General features: G+C 35.4%; 1 protein-coding gene across 1 annotated transcript; it reads left to right on the top strand.

The window, feature by feature from the left end:
• The first annotated feature begins 323 nt into the window (after positions 1–323).
• Positions 324–1,049, top strand: LOC148764689 (uncharacterized). Its single transcript, XM_088808524.1, has 2 exons — positions 324–714; positions 880–1,049. The coding sequence occupies exons 1-2, from the start codon at positions 324–326 to the stop codon at positions 1,047–1,049; spliced, it is 561 nt and encodes a 186-aa protein (XP_088664650.1).
• The last annotated feature ends 20,441 nt before the right edge of the window (positions 1,050–21,490 follow it).

Below are 21,490 nucleotides of genomic sequence, written 5' to 3'. Positions count from 1 at the left end.
CTTAATGAACATTACCTAGTGATACAGAGGCCAATCTGAGGAGAAAAAGCAAGGAACATGTCAAGGCCTTCACATTGAGAAGTAATAAGGAAGTTAACAACAACCCACAAGAAGTTGCACAATAAAATAAATCTATGGAGAGTGAGATTCAGGGTTTAGAGTTTAGTGATCAATGTTAGGCAAAAGTGACTAAGGCAACTGCATTGCCACCACTTTTCCCTCATCACTTCAAGAAGCAGCAAGAAGAGAGTTAATTTCAGAAATTTATAAAGGTATTTAAAAAGCTTTACATCAACAATCCATTTACAGAGGCACTAGAGCAAATGCCATCCTATGTAAAATTTCTAAAAGACATTTTATCAAGGAAAAGGAGATTAGGTGAGTTTGAGACAGTGGCACTCACTGAGGAGTGCAGTGTAATCATTCAAAATAAGCTCCCTCCAAAACTTAAAGGCCTAGGCAATTTTACTATTCCCTACACAATTAGTGCTTTATTTTTTGCTAAAGCCTTGAGTGATCTATGGGCGACCATTAATTTGATGTCATTGTCCATCTACAACAAGTTGGGTTTAGGGGAGATCAAGCCCACCACTATAACTCTTCAATTGGCAAATAAAAGTCTTACATATCCTAGAGGCATAGTGGAAGATGTGCTTGTGGAATTGGATAAATTCATATTTCCAACTGACTTTATAGTTTTTGACATGGAGAAAGGTATAGAGGTTCTTATTATACTTGGGAGACCTCTCTTACGCATAACCAGAGCATTCATTGATGTTGAAAAGGGAGAACTTACCTTATGAGTACAAGATTAAGAGGTAACATTTAATATCTTTCATGCTTTAAAATTCACTAAAGATCATGATGAATGTTTTGTAGGTAGTGTGGTGGATAGAGTCATGAGGGAAGTTTTCATAGAAGCTCATCCTAATGATCCACTTGAAGTATCATTCATTTCTAAAGCTGAGCCTATTAATCATGAAGTTGTAGAATGTGTCCATGCACTGAACGCTCGTTCTAGGGTATTGGGAGCTAGGTTTGAATTGTGAGATTTGACTTCCCTTTCATGCTCACTAGTGAAACCTTCAATTGAGGTCCACTTGAAGTTAGAACTCAAACCATTTCTAAAACACTTAAGGTATGCGTATCTTGGAGACTCATCTACTCTTATAGGAAGAAAAGTTGCTATGAGTTTTGAGAGAACACAAAAAGGCATTGGGGTGGTTCATAGTAGATATCAAGGGGATAAGCCTTTCCATATGCATGCACAAAATTTTGATGGAGGATAATTATAGAGCCATTATCGAGCATCAACGGCGATTAAATCCAATCATGAAAGAAGTTTTCAAGAAAGAAATAATCAAGTGGCTAGATGCGGGCATCATTTATCCTATTTTAGACAGTGAGTGGGCAAGTCAAGTGCAATGTGTACTAAAGAAAGGAGGGATGATAGTGGTGGCGAACGAGAATAATGAGCTCATTCCCACACAGATAGTCACTAGATGGAGAATATGCATGGATTACAAAAAGCTAAACAAGGCCACAAAGAAAGATCACTTTCCTTTACCTTTCATTGACAAGATGTTGGATAGATTAGCTGGAAGAGAATATCATTGTTTCTTGGACGGATACTCAAGCTACAATCAGATTGCTATAGCACCAGAAGATCAAGAGACAATGACATTCACATGTCCCTATGGTACTTTCACATTTAGTCAAATGCCATTTGGGTTATGTAATGCGCCAACCATATTCCAACAATGCATGATGTCTATTTTTTCAAATATGGTGGAGAAAACCAAAGAGGTATTTACGGATGATTTCTCAGTAATTGGTAATAATTTTGATGAATGTTTACTTAATCTTGACAGAGTATTGCAAAGGTGTGAGGAGACAAACTTGGTGTTGAATTGGGAGAAATGCAATTTTGTGGTACAAGAAGGTATTGTTCTGGGTCACAAGGTGTCGAGCAAAGGATTGGAGGTGGATAAAGCCAAGATTGAAACCATTGCAAAACTTCCGCCACTAACCTTGGTAAAAGGTATTTTGAGTTTTCTTGGTCATGCTAGTTTTTATTAGTGATTCATCAAGGATTTCTCTAAAATTGGTAAGCCCTTGTGCAATTTTTTAGAAAAAGACATCCCATTTAAATTTGATGATGCATATCATGCTACATTTATAGAATTGAAAACGAGATTGACAATTGGACCCATTATTGTAGTCTTTGATTAGTCACTCCCATTTATATATATATATATATAAAAGGAAGACCAACATGGGCAACCGCCCATGTGGTCAGTAAAAAGAGTCAAAAGACTCTTTAATTAAATTGATGGAAGGGGGCCGGCCATGTGGAACAAAAGGGAAAGAAAGAAAGGTGTGAGGGGCCGGCCAAGTTGGAACAAAATGGAGAATAAAATATATATATATATAATTGAATAAGTAAAGTGAAGAAGACATAGAAGGAGAGAGAAGTCGGTTAGTGAAGAGAAGAAAAAGAAACAAGAAGAAGGCATGAGCAAAAAGAGCAAAAAGAAACAAGAGAAAGCTGAGAGGTGAGGAAGAAAAGGAAGGTGGAAAAGTTGAGTTGAGGATGGGCGGTTTTGTTGCCATTTAGGGAAGAAAAGAGAGCTATTTTTCTGTCAATTTAAGGGGTGAGAGGAGCAACTTTTGCTGCTGATTTTGAAGGCTGAAAAGTGCAGTTTTTACTACTGATTTTGAAGGCTAAACGGTATGGTTTTAGTTGTTGATTTTGAAGGCTGAAAGGTGCGGTTTGGTTGTTAATCTTTGTGGCTTTGGCTGCTGATTTTTGAAAGAGAATAGTGCAGTTAAGCTGCTGATTTTTGAGGAGAAATAGAGCAGCTTAGCTGCTGATTTTGAAGTCAATATGAGCAGCTTTGGCTGCTGAAAATTTTTGGTTGAAAGAAGCAAGAAATTGTGGCCGACGGTGAGAGGGAGAGAGAGAGAGGAATAAATTGTGGACAGCTTGTGCATGTGAGAAAAGAACAAGAAAGACAAGCAAGGTATGGCTGAACGGTGAAAGAAAGAAAGAACAGAAAGGAAAAGAAAAGAAAAGAAAAAGAAAAAGAAAAAGAAAAAGAAAAAGAAAAAGAAAGAGTGGGCATGGCCCAATAAGATATTTTAGATGGTATTTGTTTACTCACTGGGATTATATAATCTCACCACCCTCCTTTCCACCCATTTCAATCTCAGGATAGTCTATAGATAGCTGATTTCATCGAGGACCACCATTGGATTTGCATCCTCCAAATTGTAGGTTCACAATCTTTCTTACTTTTGGTTATTCGAGGGCCCATTTGTTATTGTAAATTAAATTAAATACTCTGGCTTATTGTATTACAGTATGTATGAATTTAGTTTGCTTTTACGCTGCTATAAAAAAATTATTTACGTATAACTCTAAAAATATTATTTTATAAGAAAATAGAATATTTTATTGAATATTTCTTTTATTTTTTTATTATATCCAAATAATCATAATTTCATTTTAAATGAAGGTTTTAGATGTTTAAATTTATTTTTGATTATGAAATATGTATTTTGCACCGGCATACTACATTTTTAGCGAATTTTGAGATTTTTGAGAAAAAATGACCAAAATGCCCCTGTGAGAAAAAAGTTATTTTTCTATTAGTTTGATTTGGAAATAGTTTATAATCTCTCAAAACATAATTTTAGTGACTAATACTCACAGGGAAAGCGAGAAAAACTGATGTTAAGCCTTACGAGGTTTCGATTGACATTTCGGGCAATGAATGTCTATCGAGAAGTCGCGACGATCGTCACGGGCTCGATGGGAGTTCCAAGTCATGACAACAAAGACCATCAAGGTGAGTATGAGTTAGGGTTAATCTCTTTAGTTGTTGATAATGTCAAGTAATTAGATTTGTGAGTGTTTTATTATTGAGGTTGTTTATTCATTTTTAGTGTGACTAGAGTAATGCAAATAATAGCCATTTAGTAGTAGTTGGAAGTTAGTTAGGGATGACTAGTAGAACTTGATTTAGGAAATAGCTTTCGGAATGGTATTAATGCGTAGTTGGGTTGATGGCGATGTTGTTGTGTGTGATAGGTTCCAACGAAACCCCACACCTCCATTCGGAACATTAATCAAAGTTAGAGCCGACCAAAACATCAACAAAGACTGGTGAGTGAACTTGCATTCCAAAATGTTTTGGGAAGTATCCACATGTTTAAATAAATCATTTGAAAGTTTCATTTGTTTTTGCTTTAAAAATATACTTGGGGAACAAGCCTTTGATGCAATGTTTCTATCTTCTGAAATGTGCAATATGAATAGTTCATGCGTTATCACATTATATTGATATGTGTATTATGCTTTGGATGCTCCTTCTGTGTGATAATGATGACCCAGCTATGTGCGGTGTGGGAGTGCACATGAGCTGATGATGACCCAGCTATGTGCGGTGTGAGAGTGCACATGAGCTTATGATGACCCGGCTATGTGCGAGTAGGGAGTGCACATGAGTTAAGTGTGGCTGGATGGTATGCATGATGATGTATGTATTTATATAAATGTTATAAAAAGTTTATGAAAATATTTGTGATTGTGTTGTATGTTGGCATTATTAATTGCTCCCAAATTGCTTTTCGTTTTAGCCAGAAATTGGCTTTTTGATGTAACAAGACCCTTTTTAACTAAGTTGCTCTGTTTCTCACTGCAGCGAAATTCATTCTCGTTGCAGTGAGAAACTCTCAGGTTGGGTGGGGTTACACTGGCCTGGTTTTCGCTGCAGCGAGAAATTTGCTGAAGCTTCTCGCTGTTGCGAGATTTATTCTCGACGCAGCGAGAAACTCTCTGGTGGTTCCAAGATTCTAGTGCAGTGCTTTCACTTCAATAAAGATTTTGACCACCCTTCAATCAGAACTGGGCAAAGTAGTAAACCTCAAAGTTGTAACCCAGTCTCTTAGCTTTCTAATGACCTAAAAATCATGTCAATTGGACTTCTGTAGTGGGAGATATGCTTGAAATTACGAAGCATATGCAAACCAAGAATGCCTTCTCATTGCAGCGAGAAAACCCTCTGTTTGTTTGTCTGGCTTGGTCATTGCTGAAATTTTCATTCTATTTAACTTTATGGTTCATCATGGGCTTTGTAACATTAATGGATTAAACATTCAAAGTTTGAAATGAGGGGTTTTAACTAAAAATTTAGACTAAATTGCATGGTTTATCGTAAGTGCATCATGTTTTCTAAAACATTCCTTGTCATTGCTAGTTCCCTTCTTATGTTCACTCACTGAGTTTATACTCACTCTTTTAAATTGCATGTTTTTAGATTTGTAGATAGTTGGGACTGAGACCAAGGCATCCACTTGCATTCACTCTTGGTAGGTATTATGGCATTCGATAGCCATACCCTCACCAAAGTCATTCCGCTAATCGTCAAAAGTTTTTTATATGAGTACATGTACATTAAATGTAAATTGCTAGGAATCACTTTGCTAACGATGCATGTATAGTTTGGAATGATGGTGCCATTATGAGATGGCTATGAATAATCTTATTTCGAGATCATAAAAAATGTAAATTTTTGGTATTTATGTTGTATTATGAAAATACGTCTACTTGCAAATTACAAATGGTGGTCTAGTAATGGTGATAAAAATTGATGGGATAGTGAACGAGATTATGTAAAGAGGCTTGCTGGGGCTTTGTGGGCTACGTCCATGGGCCCATGTGTCGGTCATGGCCCAAAATTTGGGTCGTGACACCAATGTAGGGAAATTTAGTCCGAAGGCACTTGACATAAGGATCCCGATACATGGTGATGAATGTTGACATTTAAATATGTGTGTACATATGTATATGTGGAGTTGATTATGTGACCAACTAAAGTGAAGAATTATTCTTAGTGATTTGAGATTTGAACTCAATATGTTTAATAAGTTGTATAGATGATACAATGATAGGGGAATTCTATAAGAAATTGAGTTATGATAATATGGAAGAATTTTGGAACAATAGTCAAGGAAGGAATATCAAGAAATGGAATCTATAGTGTGGTGAAGCCATTCAAGATGGATTAATATGATTGAGATGTAACAATTAATGAAATTCTAAGACATAGTTGTATTAGACTCTCCATAAGGCAATAGTGCAAAGGATGGAGAATAAATGGTGATGGCACTATAATGTGAGTATTTGGAGAAATTGATTAAGAAAGATAAAATTCAATTTTGTCAATGATGATAAAAAAAGTTCTAAGTCATAATAATGATAATATATTTTGAGACGTGAAAAATTAGAGTTTACGAAGAGAATTTGATGGTGAATGAAAGGGCTTACAATTAAAGTTAAAGATCGACAAGAAAGTTGCCTTTCCACATGATGTAAATTGCATCGGATTAAGAATGATGTAGAAGAGTAAACATTTGAACGTGCAATTAACAGAAAAATTAAGAAGATTGGAATTGCATAAATGCAAGATAAGCATGAAGTATGAGGGAATGATTGAAAGATTCAACTTCCCCTAATGTTGGAAATAAGTATATGAATGAATAGGGCATGCTTATAATGCCATAAAGTTATGTAGCGGTCTATGGGGATAAGATGAATGAATTTCGAGAAGTTTGGCAAGATCAAAATAAAGATATGGTAATTAGGTATACATAAGTAAGCATGATTTGTGATCAAAATCGGTATGATTGAGATTGAGATGTGTTTAAGGTTTGTAATGGAGTTAAAAGCATACTTGGAATCTTAGTTATAAGAGAAAACAATTGTTGAAGGGTACTATTGTTTTCATTCAAAGATGATAAAAGGTATAAGTTACGTACCCTAACTTAGTAAAGTGTTCTAGTTGAATTGAAAGTAAACAAGGTGGATAAATCAAAATTCCCTATAAAGAAGGAAATGAAATATGATTATAGAGTGAGACTAATAAACCGATGCGGACATGAATTCGGGGATGAATTATTTTTAAGTGGGGGAGACTGTAACACCTCGTACCCTCATATAAAAGTCACTATAACCTTATCGATAGGACGAGGGCAAAATGATGCTAATTTAAGGGCTAAAGAGTGGTGATGGGTGAAAGGAAAATTTTGAAATAAAATATTAATTTTTGAATAAAATAATATTCAAATAATACCAATGTCACATGAAGAATGTGTGATTTGTACAATTTGTCTAAGTGGGGGAGTGGAAGTAAGAAAAATTTCGAATAAAGGAAACTTTAGTGGGGCTCACGTGCCTTCATTAAATTAAGTGAGAAAAAGTAAGTATATATTTAAATGTTATGGTGACACTTTGGCGGAGTATGAATTTGATATTTTATTTGTACAAGTTTAAAGGAAGAAAAATAGAAAAGAATTAAAATAAAGGAATGATGGGAGGACCTAATTAAAAAGAATAAGTAGTTGAGGGGTGGAATTGTAAATAATGAAAAGTTAAGAGAATATTTGATGTATATATTTGTATTATGGAAAGCAAGATGAAATTCAAGTAGGATGCAAGTGAGATTGCCTAGCTTGATGGAATTTGCATGTGAAGTTATTATTAAATGCAAATGATTGCATGTAAAAAGGATAAAGCTTAGTGGGGGACATGTGGGACCTCCACCATGTGAAAGTTGACAAAGAGAAAAAGAACAAAGAGTATTTAATTGAAAGAAAACCATGGTTTGGCAAAGATAGCCCATGTTAAACAAAGTAAGATTGGTAATGTGACTTGACAAGAAAAGGGCATAATCATAACATTTGATGCAAAGAAAATAAAATAAAGAAATTTGAGTTGATGGAGCAACTTAGGAGAATCCACCCATATTAGTGAAAAAGTAAGATTTCAAGGCTTTTTGCCTTGTAATATCTACCTACATAAAAGAAAAAGAAAAATGCCAAAAGCTAACAAGCCTTGGGCAATCCGCCCATGAAAGAAATGGAAAGAAAATGGGAAATGAGAGCCATTTCAAGGATTTTGCCTTGCGAGATCCACCCATAACATAGAAAAATGGGTTGGAAGCTCATTTTTACTTTGTTTTGTCCACCACCTGAGAGAAAGAGAGAAAAAAGAAGAAAAAAGACATGCAAGAAAAGTGCTTGGCTACTCCATTTCCCTTAGTACCCGTGAGCTTATTTCTTGCCATTTTTCTATCATCAAGCTTCATTGCTCCAAGAAACAGCAAGGAAGAAAGTGTGAATGATTCATGGGTTCAAGGAAAGTTTAGGTGAGTAAAGTTGAGTTTAATCTATGAATTTCTTAAGGAATTGAATTGTGATTGTGTGAAAATGTTTGTAGCCGCAAAAAGAACACCGTGTGGGTGCCAAGAAACCCATGCATGTTGGTGATTTGCAAAGAATCTAAGATTACGCTACTAAGGAGCTTGAGATTTCTTGGTTTTAGCTCAAGTTAAATTATTGAGAAAGTTAAGACGAATTGTGGCTTATCCCTTGATTGTTCATTCTATATGACTTGGTTTAGGAAGAATGCTTATACTAGTTGTGAGATTTGATGTTGTGAGAATGTAATGTCTTGAAGAAAGTAAAGGATAAAGGATTATGCATGTAAAGACTTGAGAATTCTTGGTAAAGTTGCTGCCCATATGTAATTGTGTGTGAGCATGAGATTAATTTTGAAATAAGGATGACCATAGCATGAATTGAACTACTAGAATAATGATTAGTTCTTGAATGAGAATAGAGAACAAAGAATAACTATAAAAGCATTAAGCTAGTGAGGGCAGCAATTGTGAGATAGACCAAATTGTAAAATCGTTAAGTATCTTGAGTTTAATTGTTGCCAAGAAATTGATAATTGAAGAATAATTGCCATGGTGGTGTATTGGAGGAGGTGATGGGTGACCTGCAAGTAAAATTAGTGAGAGACACACCCGAATCAGTAACAAAGTAACATCTCCCTATTGTGAGGTGAGTAGGGGTGTGTATTTCGAAATTTCCATAAACTATATATCGATATACGCTTAATAGACGTGTTGGTTTTTTTTAAATGCAGTTGTGGACAAAATGTGTTGTAAGCCTCAATAGGTAATTTTTAATTGGATTTGCAATTAAATTATACTGTTATTATGGACAGCATGAGTTGGTAGAATGCTAGGCACTTGTGGATGCCATGGTTTTTGGAAATGTTTTGTATATATATATACTAGATATGTAAAGGGTTTTAAAAATCGAGAAATGAGCTCTTTACCACGATTTACGTCAAAATGTGCCTTAGTTGTTTTGGTTATGTGCATTCATGAATAATTTACATATATTCACCATGCAGATTTGATATTTAAACCTCATGCAAAGGTTTTACATTATAAGGTCTTACAAATGAGTTTATCATGTTACCATGATTGGTATTTTAGGAATAGATTTAAAATGAGCTTTTGAGAACCCAATTTGCTTTTAAATGGTTTTGTCAAACCGAGATATTCGAGATTAGACCGAATGTCGCATCGAAATAGTGTGACCCTTGTGCACAAGTGAGCTCTAGTTGGAGAACCTTTAGGACGTCGACAGGCTGTTAGACGTGGCTAGGCCACGGTCTATGATATGTATATATGGCAAGGCCATGGGTTGATATACGTGGCTAGGCCATGAGTTGATATACGTGGTTGGAACCACATGATTTCTCCAATGTCGGCCAACATCGTCGAGACTGCCCTGGTTGTGAGAATTTGGTGGAAGGGGGCTTCTTGGATGTTATTACATGGAAGCAGGTCCATGAGTTGATTATTACTATTACCTACTCGAGAGTGATGTCACTTTGGGTTTTCAAACATGAATTCTTTTGCATGGTGAGAAATACAAGTTTTTTCACAGCTCCTTTATTTATACGATGATTTTATGGTTAATACCTTGAGGATGAGATGGTTTATAAGTATCACAGCCTAAATATCGGGCCATGATCGACTCATGGGCCCAATGGGCATAGCCCACTAAGCCTAAGCAAGCCTTTTTATACAAACCTGATCATCATTCCCAACCATCATTTCTAAAACCACATATTGAAATTCTGAACTAAAAATATTTCAGTAATATTCTATAGTGACCCAAAACTCACAATTTTATTATGTCAAAATAATGTCACCTATTTGCCAACTCATAGTGGGATCAGTGACCAAATATACATAATTGACTTATAATATGGATCTTAGCGGATTACATTACATATACGTGTTCACAGGTAACACACCCTTGATAGTCAGCGAAGTGATCGTGGGTGAAGGTACAACTACTGAGATACCATAGTACCTACCAAGAAGGCGAGCATACGTGGACAACTCAATCTATGTCCCAACTGCCTCCAAATCTTAAAACATGAAGTTTAAAACCGTGAGTATAAAACTCATTGAGTGAACATAAGAAGGGAACATGCAATCGATAGAAGGAATTTGGAAATCATGATGCACTTGTTTCAAAAACAATGCAATTGATTTAATTTCTCACTAAAAACCCATCATTTCAAACTTTGATCAATAACCTCATAGTGTTGAAAAAACCCATGATCAATCCATGAAGTTAAATGGGTGAAAAATAGGTCAAAATCAAGCAAGGTAGTAAGCATGGCAGCAAGTTTCTCGCTGCAACGAGAAACAGTCTTACTTTGCATATGTTTTAGTTTTTCTATCATATCTCCCACTAAAGAAATCCAATTGGCCTAATTTTTGAACCATTAGAAAGATAACAGCCAGGTCTACAACTTTTATGTTTACCACTTTTCCAGTTCGGGTAGGAAGGTGGTCAAAATCTTCATCAAAGTGAAAGCATTGCACCAGAACCAGAGAGTTTCTCCCTGCAGAATCAGGCCAGTGTGGCCCCCAAAACTCGAGAGTTTCTTGCTGCAGTGAAAATGAATCTTGCTGCAACAAGAAATAGAACATTTTAATTGAAATGGGTCTTGTTACATCAAAAGCCATTTTCTTGTTGAAATGAAAAGCAATTTGAGAGCAATTAACAATGCCAACTTGCAACACAATCACAAATATTTTCATAACTTTCTATAACACACACATATATATACATATGCATTCATCATCATGTGTGCACTCCCTACTCGCACACTTCAACATCATCATGTGTGCACTTCCTACTCGCACACTCTAACATCATCATGTGTGCACTCCCTACTCACACACTTCAACATCTTCACACAACATTATTCATCAATGCACAATGTATATTCATATACATACATACCAACATAATATAGGAGCACATGGATTCATCCTTTTACACATTTCACATTTTCACAACGTTAAAGCATTTTATCAAGGGCTTGTTCCCCAGCACACATTTTTAAACAAAGGTTGGATAAAATCATTCAAATGTTTCATCCAATTACATTTACATCTCCCAAAGCAAATTTTGAAATGCAAGTTCACTCACCGGTCTTGTTGATTCTTTTGCTTGACTATAACCTCAACTAATACTCCAAATGGACATGTGAGGCCTTGTTGGAACCTATACACACACAACATCACAACCAACCCAAATTGGCATTAATATAATCCAAAAACTCTTTCTTAATCAAGTTCCACTAGTTAATCCTAACTAGCTTTCAATTGCCATTATATGGCTAGTTATTCACACTACTATAGTCACCCTAAGAGTGAATAAACAACCTCAATGATAAAACACTCACAAACCCCATTGTTAGCCATTATCAACAACTAAAGAAATTTAACCTTAACTTATACTCACCTTGATGGTTTTTGTAGTTGAATTCTCTTTCAAAATTCTTCAAGCTAACAAGGGAAATCACTCACTCTCTCTACATGTCCAGCTAGTGAGAGGAAGATAGAAGTTAGACTTTTTAAGGGTTTTAAGGTGAGAAAGTGAAAGAGTACAAAAGGTTCTATGAAAAAGTGTTCAAAAGCATGAAATTGAAGCTAGAGAGAGAAAGTTATGGAAGCTTTAAGGGAGGCTCCCATGGAGATGAAGAAACATGAGAGGGAAAAGGAAGAAGACTATTGTGGGAGGCTTCTCACTATAAAAGAGGACCTTGGGGAACCTTGGGTTGGTTGTTGGAGGGGCTGAGAGAATGGGCAAAATGCTAGAGAGCTGGGAAACTAGAGGCTGAGTGGTTGGGCACTTGAGGCCATTGTAAGGGGCTCTAGTGAGTGTTAGCCAAGGCTACTGGGTTGGGGTGCTAAGGCACACTGTGTAGCTGGCTTAGGCCACCCTTGTTCATTTGTATCTTTGGTGTAAATACAAATACCCCTTTTCCTACTTGCTTTTTGGCTGCTTGTGTGCCTTTTTTATTGAGTGTTCATTGCCTCAATTAAGTGAGCATGTGGGCAGGATAAGATGTTTGAGAGTAACGTGCGGCCAAATGAGGGGCTATTAGAGGTGGTGCTCTCTAGGCAAAGGCTTGACATGGGAGTGTCCCAAGTGTGAGGATCCGAGGCTTAGCGAGTAGGGCTCAGCTAACTGAGCATGCCGGTGTTAGAAATTTTGCTTCCGCATCAGCGATCTCGTCAAGGGAGAGCATCCTTGATCGGGTAAGGCTGGCTTAGCAACTGAAGTGACCTAGGAAAGAGTGTTAAGAGAAAACCCCTGTGACACAAGTAGCTTAAGAAAGGCTTCTAAACATGCTACAATGTTTTGAGTATAACTCGAGCGACAAAACTCTAATTGACATGATTCTTGGACCAACAAAAAGCTAAGAAGAAGAACTACAACGTTTATGTCTAGCACTTCACCTAGTTTAGAAGGATCATGCTAAAAATGTGTAGGATGTTGACTGACTATAACAGACTACAGTTAGTGTTGACAGAAGCTTGGGTGCCTAGAGGTCGAATGCACTATCTAGCATGTTAAAACAAGCCACAAAGCAGAACCTTGGGCTTGTAGGCACCGACATGTAATTCTGCACATTTTTGGCTATTCGATTTCACATCAAATGGCCATCAAAAAGGGTATATATATATATATAATCATTTTTTAGGCCTGAAGAATAGCATCTTGAGGAGCAACTTCAGAAGCAAAAAGGAGCTTTCCACAAGGAGTAAAGAAGAGGAAAAATCTTGACGAAAACCTTGACAAAGTTACACCAAAAGAGGTTTCTCTCACTAGCTTTATTATTCTCTTTCTAAATTTCTTTGTATAAATGCTAAGTTTTGCTGAAATTTTATTGTAGGCTGTTTGAAATGTTAAGCTAAACTTTCTTTTCTAGGATTATGGTGGATATTAATGTATAGTTTGGTTGCTTAATTGACTATTACTTGTTTTTATGGAATATTTAGTGTTTATTCAAATCTACACTTATTTCCCATTTTAGTGACTGATCACCAATAGAATGTGTATGGGTTTTTAGATAATGCTTGACAAAGTTAGTCTAAAAAGACCATGGTTTAGGTAGTATATGATAATTGCAAATAGGAATTAATTGGGCGATTTGTTAATAGAGTAGACATACACCTATTAACCATTTACAATCAATTTATAGGACCTATGCTTAAGGAACTTAGCTTAATTAATTAGCTATAGACATATAAAGAATTAAGTTAAGTTAGGCCATTGTACAATATCTCGACAGAGAATCGTACATGCCTAAGGATCCTAGGCTAGCATTAGTTTTCCGTAAAAGTAGGTAATTAGTCAATCTTAAATCCAAATGAAGCATTAATTTAAACCATAATTCTAGGTATTTCCCCACTATTCTTGAACTCAATTTACTTGCAATTTTTTTAGCTTAGTTCACTAGTTACCCTTGCTACTTTAATTTTCATTTTCAATTAATTACCAAGCTAGATTTCCTTGGATAAGATTAGCTTGCCCAATTTTAGTAATTAGCAAGAATTTAGATACAACACCTTGTGGAGACGATAACTCACTCACTACTATATTACTTGTTGACCATGTGCACTTGCATGATGCCTTGATAATTTAATAAAGTTTTAAAGCAAATTGTCTTGATAAATTAGCAAGCGCAACTATTGTTTATCTGCACATGGTATACAAAAAAGGGTGAGTCATCTAATACTCAATGAGATGCGGATGCTAACGGGGCATAATAAATCATAGGTGAATATTCGTAATATGGAGACACATTTGTCATATAACATACATAGGAATTTATCAAACATCTCCAAAATACAAGTGCGAGGATCCTACTAATATCCTACATGCACATCACACCATGCTCGCTGGAATCATATTTCAACGACGCACTCATATTCGTTAATTGATCAAACATGTCTCGAAAATACAACATAATAATCAAAGCTTACTATCATAAACCGTTATTAACTAGGCTCCATAGGCCCACTCCAGCTGTCGAGAACAGCCTCAAACTCAATATATATGATTTGCTTCCCTTAAAACTTTTTATCAAATGTTAACCACATTTCAATTATACAATGACCAACACATTTCAGTTAGATATCAATACCCACATATTCACATATTATATCAACATAATAAAACAAATCAATGAGTGGTCCTCCCCTAGACATAGTCAAATCATGCATGGTGGCCAGTTGGTGGAGAAACAAATCACGCCCATCTTCAATCAACTAAAGGAAGACAAGTCACGTGTGTGTTGAAGCAACGGGTGAAGAATCAAATCATGCCTAACTTTGAAGTAGTTGGTGGAGAATCACATCATCGATCGGTGTAATCTCTCGATGGTTGGCATCACTTGGAGTAATCTCCCATATGGGGGATCGCCTGGAGTAATCTACCAACGGGCGGCATCATGGCATTGTAGGTGGGAATCAACGATGGGACTAAACCACAGTCCCTGTTTACCACCATCCCTGCATGCACACACACATAGTCACATGGTAACGAGAACCACTCAACCTATAGTCAAGTCAATGTCTAAAATTCTCCCATTGGACGAAACATCTTCAAATCTATGGGTCTTTAATACCACTAATCATCTGTGTACCATAATTCATGTCAGTCATCACAACTCAATAACCGCATATGCATTACCTGTTTAACATCAACTATACATAAGTTCGTACATATTGATCTTGTATGAACACAAAAATTCTCCAACAATCTATTCGTTATATGCCATAGTCTCCAAATACATATCATGATCTCAAATACAATTGCACAACCTAGTTCCCATAATGTATCACAAATATTAGTTCAATTTTCCTTAAATCAATAATTTAACCTAGTAAGTTCCTCCAACATATATCACATAAATCCACATATGCATAACAAACTCCATAAACATTATTGCTATGTATCCTTCATTTCATTGATCATATATAATCCCAAGTAGTAATCTTATGGTTGGGAGAACTAGGAACACAAAGCATACTGCCATCATGTGGCCTTTAACATAACGCACGCACATCTATATGCATATATATTCATATTAACTCATATTAGTAACATGCATCATCTTAGATGTCTAACAGCTCATGTTTCCCAATTACAATCACAAACAAAGTACATACACATACACACATTTGAGTACTACAATAGCCTAGGCGAACTCATCCAAGCATGAACACATTTGATAGGTACCATGGTAGTGCATATTATCATGGGTGATGGATCACATGCATTTCAGAACATAAAAACCCCACTTACCTCTTTTGGTAGGAATTCTTACCAATTACCAATCCCTTTTCCTTTAGCTTAAGTTCAACTCTGCCAAAGGATTTTTAGCTAGCTTGATTCACTATTTCCTTAGCCTTTGATGATTTAATGCCTTGGATCCTAGTGCCATTTTCTTACACACTTTTACTCTTCATTTTCAAGCTCCAACTGTACTAGCTCAATCAATCACTATCAATACACACAATACAATTTCTCAATATAATCTATAATGCCAACTTATCTATACATTCAGCCAGTAGTTAATGTAGTTATTAAATTCTTAATATCAATTCGTTTTCTCAACTCTGATCAATGTTTGTGCCTCGGGTTAAACAAGGCTCTTAATGTAAGTTTCTTGTCACTTTTTCAAAACCCTTGTAATAATTTATAAATTCAACATTGTAAGTATAAAGGCACATGCATATTTTTCTACAACCCATGGCTAACTAAAAGTAATCTACCATAAAATGGATTTCAATCGCCTTACCTCATTGATGGTTAAGCTTATGCAAGCTTAGCTTAGTCACTTCTTCAAATCGGGTAACCAAATCTGCCACAACAACGTAAAAGCCATAATTTTTTGTGACATTGTAACACTAGACTCATATCAAGTACTAAATAATCCGATTATATTAACCCCATTAAATTCTCATCAACCTTATATATTCATTAGTAAAATTTCATTCATAGCCACAATTCATCTTTAGTAGCTTAATATCCTAATTTAGTTAACATCCCAAAGGATGAGGTGTTACAATAGCATAAGTGATTAGAAGTACCAAAAGATTATGACTGAACCATACTCTACCACCCTAGCAAGGTGAATGTAGTGGCGGATGCCTTGAGCCAAAAATTAATGGCGAGTTTAGCACATGTGATAGTGGAAAGGAGATCATTGGTGTAGAGTTTGTATGATTTGTGCAACTGTGGATACATTTTGAGGTTAATGATTCAGATGCCTTGTTAGCCCACTTTAGAGTCTAACTAATGGATTTGAATCAAACTAGAGATGCTCAAAATTGAGATGAATTTCTAGCAAAAATCTTTGCAAATATGAGCGAAGAAAAGCTTAAGATTTTATTATTGGCACTAATGGTTTACTTCGATATCACTTGTGAGTTTACGTGCTGAATTTGGATGGTTTAAGAGACAAAAATACTGGAAGAGGCTCATGTTACAGCCTTTGCCATAATCTTATGAGCCACTAAGATGTATCATGACTTGAATTCTATTTATTGGTGGTCGAGGTTGAAAGGAGCCATAGTTGAGTATGTCTCCAAAGTGTTTGGTTTATCAACAAGTGAAAGTTGAACATCAAAGGCCTTCAACGCTGCTACAATAGATATTGCAACTCGAATGGAAATAGGAACATGTAGCAATGGACTTTCTAATGGGTTTACCTTGAACTAAAGAAAGCTATATTTCCATTTGGGTTATAATTGATTGGCTAACTAAATTAGCTCATTTTCTGTTAATCAAGACCAAATTTTTAGTTGCTCAATACGCTCGAATTTATATTGATGAGATTGTAAGGTTGCATGGTGTTTGGATAACAATAATGTCTAATAGAGGATTGCATTTTACTAATTAGTTTTGGACAAGGTTGCACGAAGCCTTAGGCACAAGATTCAATTTTAGTATGGCCTTTCATCCACAAATGGACGATCAATGTAAGCGCATAATTCAGACACTAGAGGATATGTTAAAAGCAATCATTCTTAACTTTGGAGTCTCTTGGAATTATTAGTTGCCGTTGGTTGAGTTTGCGAATAACAATAGCTTTCAAGCCATCATTCTAATGGCACCATATGAAGCTTTATATGGTCAAAGATGTATGTCACCTGTGGGATGGCTTAAAATTTGAGAAAAGAAGCTCTTTGGTTTGAAGATGGATCAAGAAGTTGAAAGAGGTGTTAATATAATCTAAGAAAGAATGTTATCAACTTAAAGTCAACAAAAATCATATGTCAACGATAGGTGAAAGCCTTTCAAATTTGGAATCAGATATTATGTGTTCTTAAAGGTTTTGCTAATTAAAGTAGTTAGGAGATTCGACAAAAGAGGGAAATTAAGCCCTTGATACATCAAACCCTTTGAGGTTTTGAAACGTGCTGACACAGTTGCTTACCACTTGGCACTATCGCCAAATTTGTTCGATGTTCGTCTGATTTTCCATATATCCATGCTTAGGAAATATGTTCCCAATCTTTTGCATGTGATCCAATACGATGAAGTCTAGTTGCAAGACAGACTTACTCATGAGGAGTAGCTAGTAGCCATACTAGATCGACAAGTAAAATGACTTCACTCTAAGGACATTGTTCGGTGAAGGTGTTATGGCAAGCCATTCCATTGAAGAAGGAACATGGGAACTTGAGGAGGAAATGCAAGCAAAATATCCCATCTCTTTGAGGCTTAAAAATATGACTTAGTTTTGGTGTTTGAATGAAATTCAAGGATGAATTTTTATAGGGAAGGGAGGATGTAACAATCCTAGTTTTGATTGTGGATTATGTCTAATGTTGGCAAAGTTATTTGGTGGGTTAAATTGAACTTTGGTGTATACTTTTTTGGACTTATGAAAATGACTATGCTTGTAGAAATTTACATAGAATTTTGGCATATTTAAGGACATTTGATTTGTTGATTGTGTGCTTGGAATATGAGGTTATGAATTATGATACTTATCAAAATTTTAAAGTAATGTAATGGAACTAGTATATCTTGGAATTTGACGAATATTGTACTATGGTTTGAGTATATGAATTGAAGTTATGAGTTATATGGTTAATTGAAGTGTGATTTAAGTAGGAAATGGTTGTCAACTTTGGAATTTCGACTTAGTAAGTTTGGAGACTTGAAAACATACAATCTAGAGAAAATGTATTGATACATTCAATGATGTATTGATACATTCCTCGTAGAAAGAACACAAAAAGGCATTTTGTTAATTTCTATTGATACATTCAAGAATGTATTGATAGATTTGAATTACGAAACATTCTATGTGATTTCTATCAATACATTATCCAAATGTATCGATAGATTTGAAGAAGGGAGCATTCTATGTAAATTCTAGTGATACAATGTCTAAAATGTATCGATAAATTTGAAATAGGTACATTATATGGAAATATGTATCGATAGATTTCCCTAATCTATTGATAGATTTTGGCCAAAGAGTATTCTGTTTGATTTAAATCAATGCATTGCCTCATGTATCAATAGATTTAAGAGAAATTTATGAAAATGTATTGATACATCTACAAATGTTTCAATACATGCATGTAAATTTGCAAAAAAAAAAAAAAAAAAGACCTTAGGCATTCTACCCATTTGACACAAAGGGAAAATAAGACTTTCTCCCATTACTTTTCAACCATCATGACCCCCATTGATTCTTAGAGCTGAATTGAGGTTATTTAGAGTGTAGGAAACGTAAAGGGAGGTAAGATTAAGCTTCTTAGTTACTTGGTTTACATTTTAATTAATTTAAAAGTGGAAATTGGTTTGTTGTTTCTACTCAGCTGGGATTTCCCTTGAGCTACTAGAATCTTACAGTTTTGAAGGCTTAGAACAACTGTTCAGGTAAGAGTTTACCATTTGAAATGTTAGAAACCATAATGAAAGTACAATTAGCTTTTCTAATCGATTGTATTCTGATTTAATTGGTTTATAATCTTGGGTTATGTTTTTGATTTAATTGAAGTACACATTCCTTGAGATATGGATTTGGGAGGTTTCAAATGGTTAAAGATTTATGATTGAGGCAAGGGTTTAACCCTTTGTTCTTAGAATTTGAAGCTAAAATGAGAATGTAAGTGTTTAAGAGTTGAGCTAATTGAAAGTTGGAAACTTTTGAAAACTGAAGTGAATTATTTTGTATGTGCTTATAAAGGAAAATTGAGGCTTGAACCTATAATTGAGTTAGGAATTAACTTTTGAGCATAGGGAATTCAACTTGGTTGTTGTGGGAGTACTTAAATTGTCATTATGAGTGGGGTTATTTGTTTGAATGCTTGAATTAATGCATGTGATGTATAACGTATGATAATGCACTGCCATGGTTATTGATTGGTGTATTAATGCCTAGATAGCTATGACTAGGCTAGTAAATTATTGACATATGTTGATATGCATGTGGCTATGTTGTGAGCCACATAGTGACATGTATGCTCTGTTTTTCTAGTGCTCCCAACCATAAGGTTGCTACCCATGATTATATGACCAATGAAATAATTGTTGTAAAGCATTAATGTTTGTTGAACTTGATATGTACATGAGGAATTACATGATATTTGTGGGAGAAGCTTGTTAAGATGAATAGTAATTTGAGAAGCATTGTGCTAATATGCTTGATGAGCATAATTATATAGAATGCAATGTTGAATTAGTAACGCATGAGAAGCTTTATAAGCAAAGACCATTGATGTGAAATATGATTTATGAGTTTCTAATGACATGATGGCCTAAAAGTTGATTATGTTTCGTCGAATGGGTGAATTTCGGATGTTGGTTTGATTATTGTTGAGTGGAGTCCAACCTTATGATTGTGATTTGACTTTCCACTAGATGCTTCAACCTTGTGTGTGATTTGAACCTCCGCTAGTTGCTTCGACACTAAACGTGATTTGAACTTTCTCCAGTTACTTCGACACTAAACTTGATTTGAACCTCCATCAATTTCTTCTACATTGAGTGTGATTTGAACCTTCACCAATTGCTTTGGCAGTGCGTGTGATTTGATTCTGCATCGGTTACTCCAATACCATGCATGATTTGACTCCGTCGACTAGCCATCGTACATTGATTTGATTATGTCCAAGAAGAACCACTCATTAATTATGGTGATATGAATTGTTAACAACATGCTAAAGTATTAAACTATATGATTATTGATGCGTGAGTGAAATGTGATTAGTGTTTGATAGGAAAGCTTTGAGGTAAGCAAATTAAATTTGAATTTGAATGATGTTCACTAGTAGCAATGGGATGCCTATAGAGCTTTGCTTTGACCACTGCTTTAAAGGTAAGTGTGAGACCTTGACCTTTATAGACTTGTAGATAGAAGCACACACGATATCCCTGATCAGGGGTAATTTCATCATTTCCTTAGTAAGCCCCTAAAAGTAAGTTTTAAACAATATTAAGGCCTAAGTAGGCCTAAGGCATAAATGAATGATGAAAATATGGGTAAAATGACGAAGGAAATAAAAATGGTGATGATTTTCATGGTAGGGTCAAAATGGTCATTTTCACCTTGGGTCAAAAGTTTTAAGTTTTCATGAACCCTGAACATTTCTAGACCATTAGGGACCTTGTCCCAGTATCAAAAGAGTAAAAAGATTGCATAAAGGATTGGAAGAGAATAAGCTAATTTGTGTAGGGGCATTTTGGTAATTTAAGTGGAGTGGATAAGCATGGGCTATAAATATCTCTTTCTTCCAGCAGTTTCTTCATTCTCCAACAGCTTTTCTTCTTCTTCTTCTTCTTCTTCTCTTTCACGTTACTTCCAACCTCCATGGGAGCTTGATATGAATCTCCATAACCTCCCTTAAAATAGCTCCACTTTTCATGCTTGTGGTGCACCTTTTCATAAACCTTTGTGCTCTTCCACTCTCTAACTTTAAAACCCTTGAAAAATCCTACTTCCATATTCTTTCTCACTAGCTAGGTGTTTAGAGAGAGAAAGAGGGAGCTTTTATAATAGCTTGAAGAATTGTTGGAAAGAATTTCAAAGTTACAAAGCTATTAAGGTGAGTAGTTAATTGAGTTGAATTTTTAGTGTTGAGAATGGCTAGAGATTTGACTTGTGAATATTTTATAGTTGAGGTTGTAAATTCACTTTGGACTGATTAGAATAGTGAAAATGGATAGCCATTTAATGGCACTTGGAAACTAGTAGGTGATAGCTTGTAGAACTTGTAATTATGAG

This window comes from Theobroma cacao, chromosome 1, assembly GCF_053813885.1.
Source record: "Theobroma cacao isolate CCN51 chromosome 1, ASM5381388v1, whole genome shotgun sequence".
Classification (NCBI taxonomy): domain Eukaryota; kingdom Viridiplantae; phylum Streptophyta; class Magnoliopsida; order Malvales; family Malvaceae; genus Theobroma; species Theobroma cacao.
This window is presented reverse-complemented; position numbering and strand designations above follow the sequence as displayed.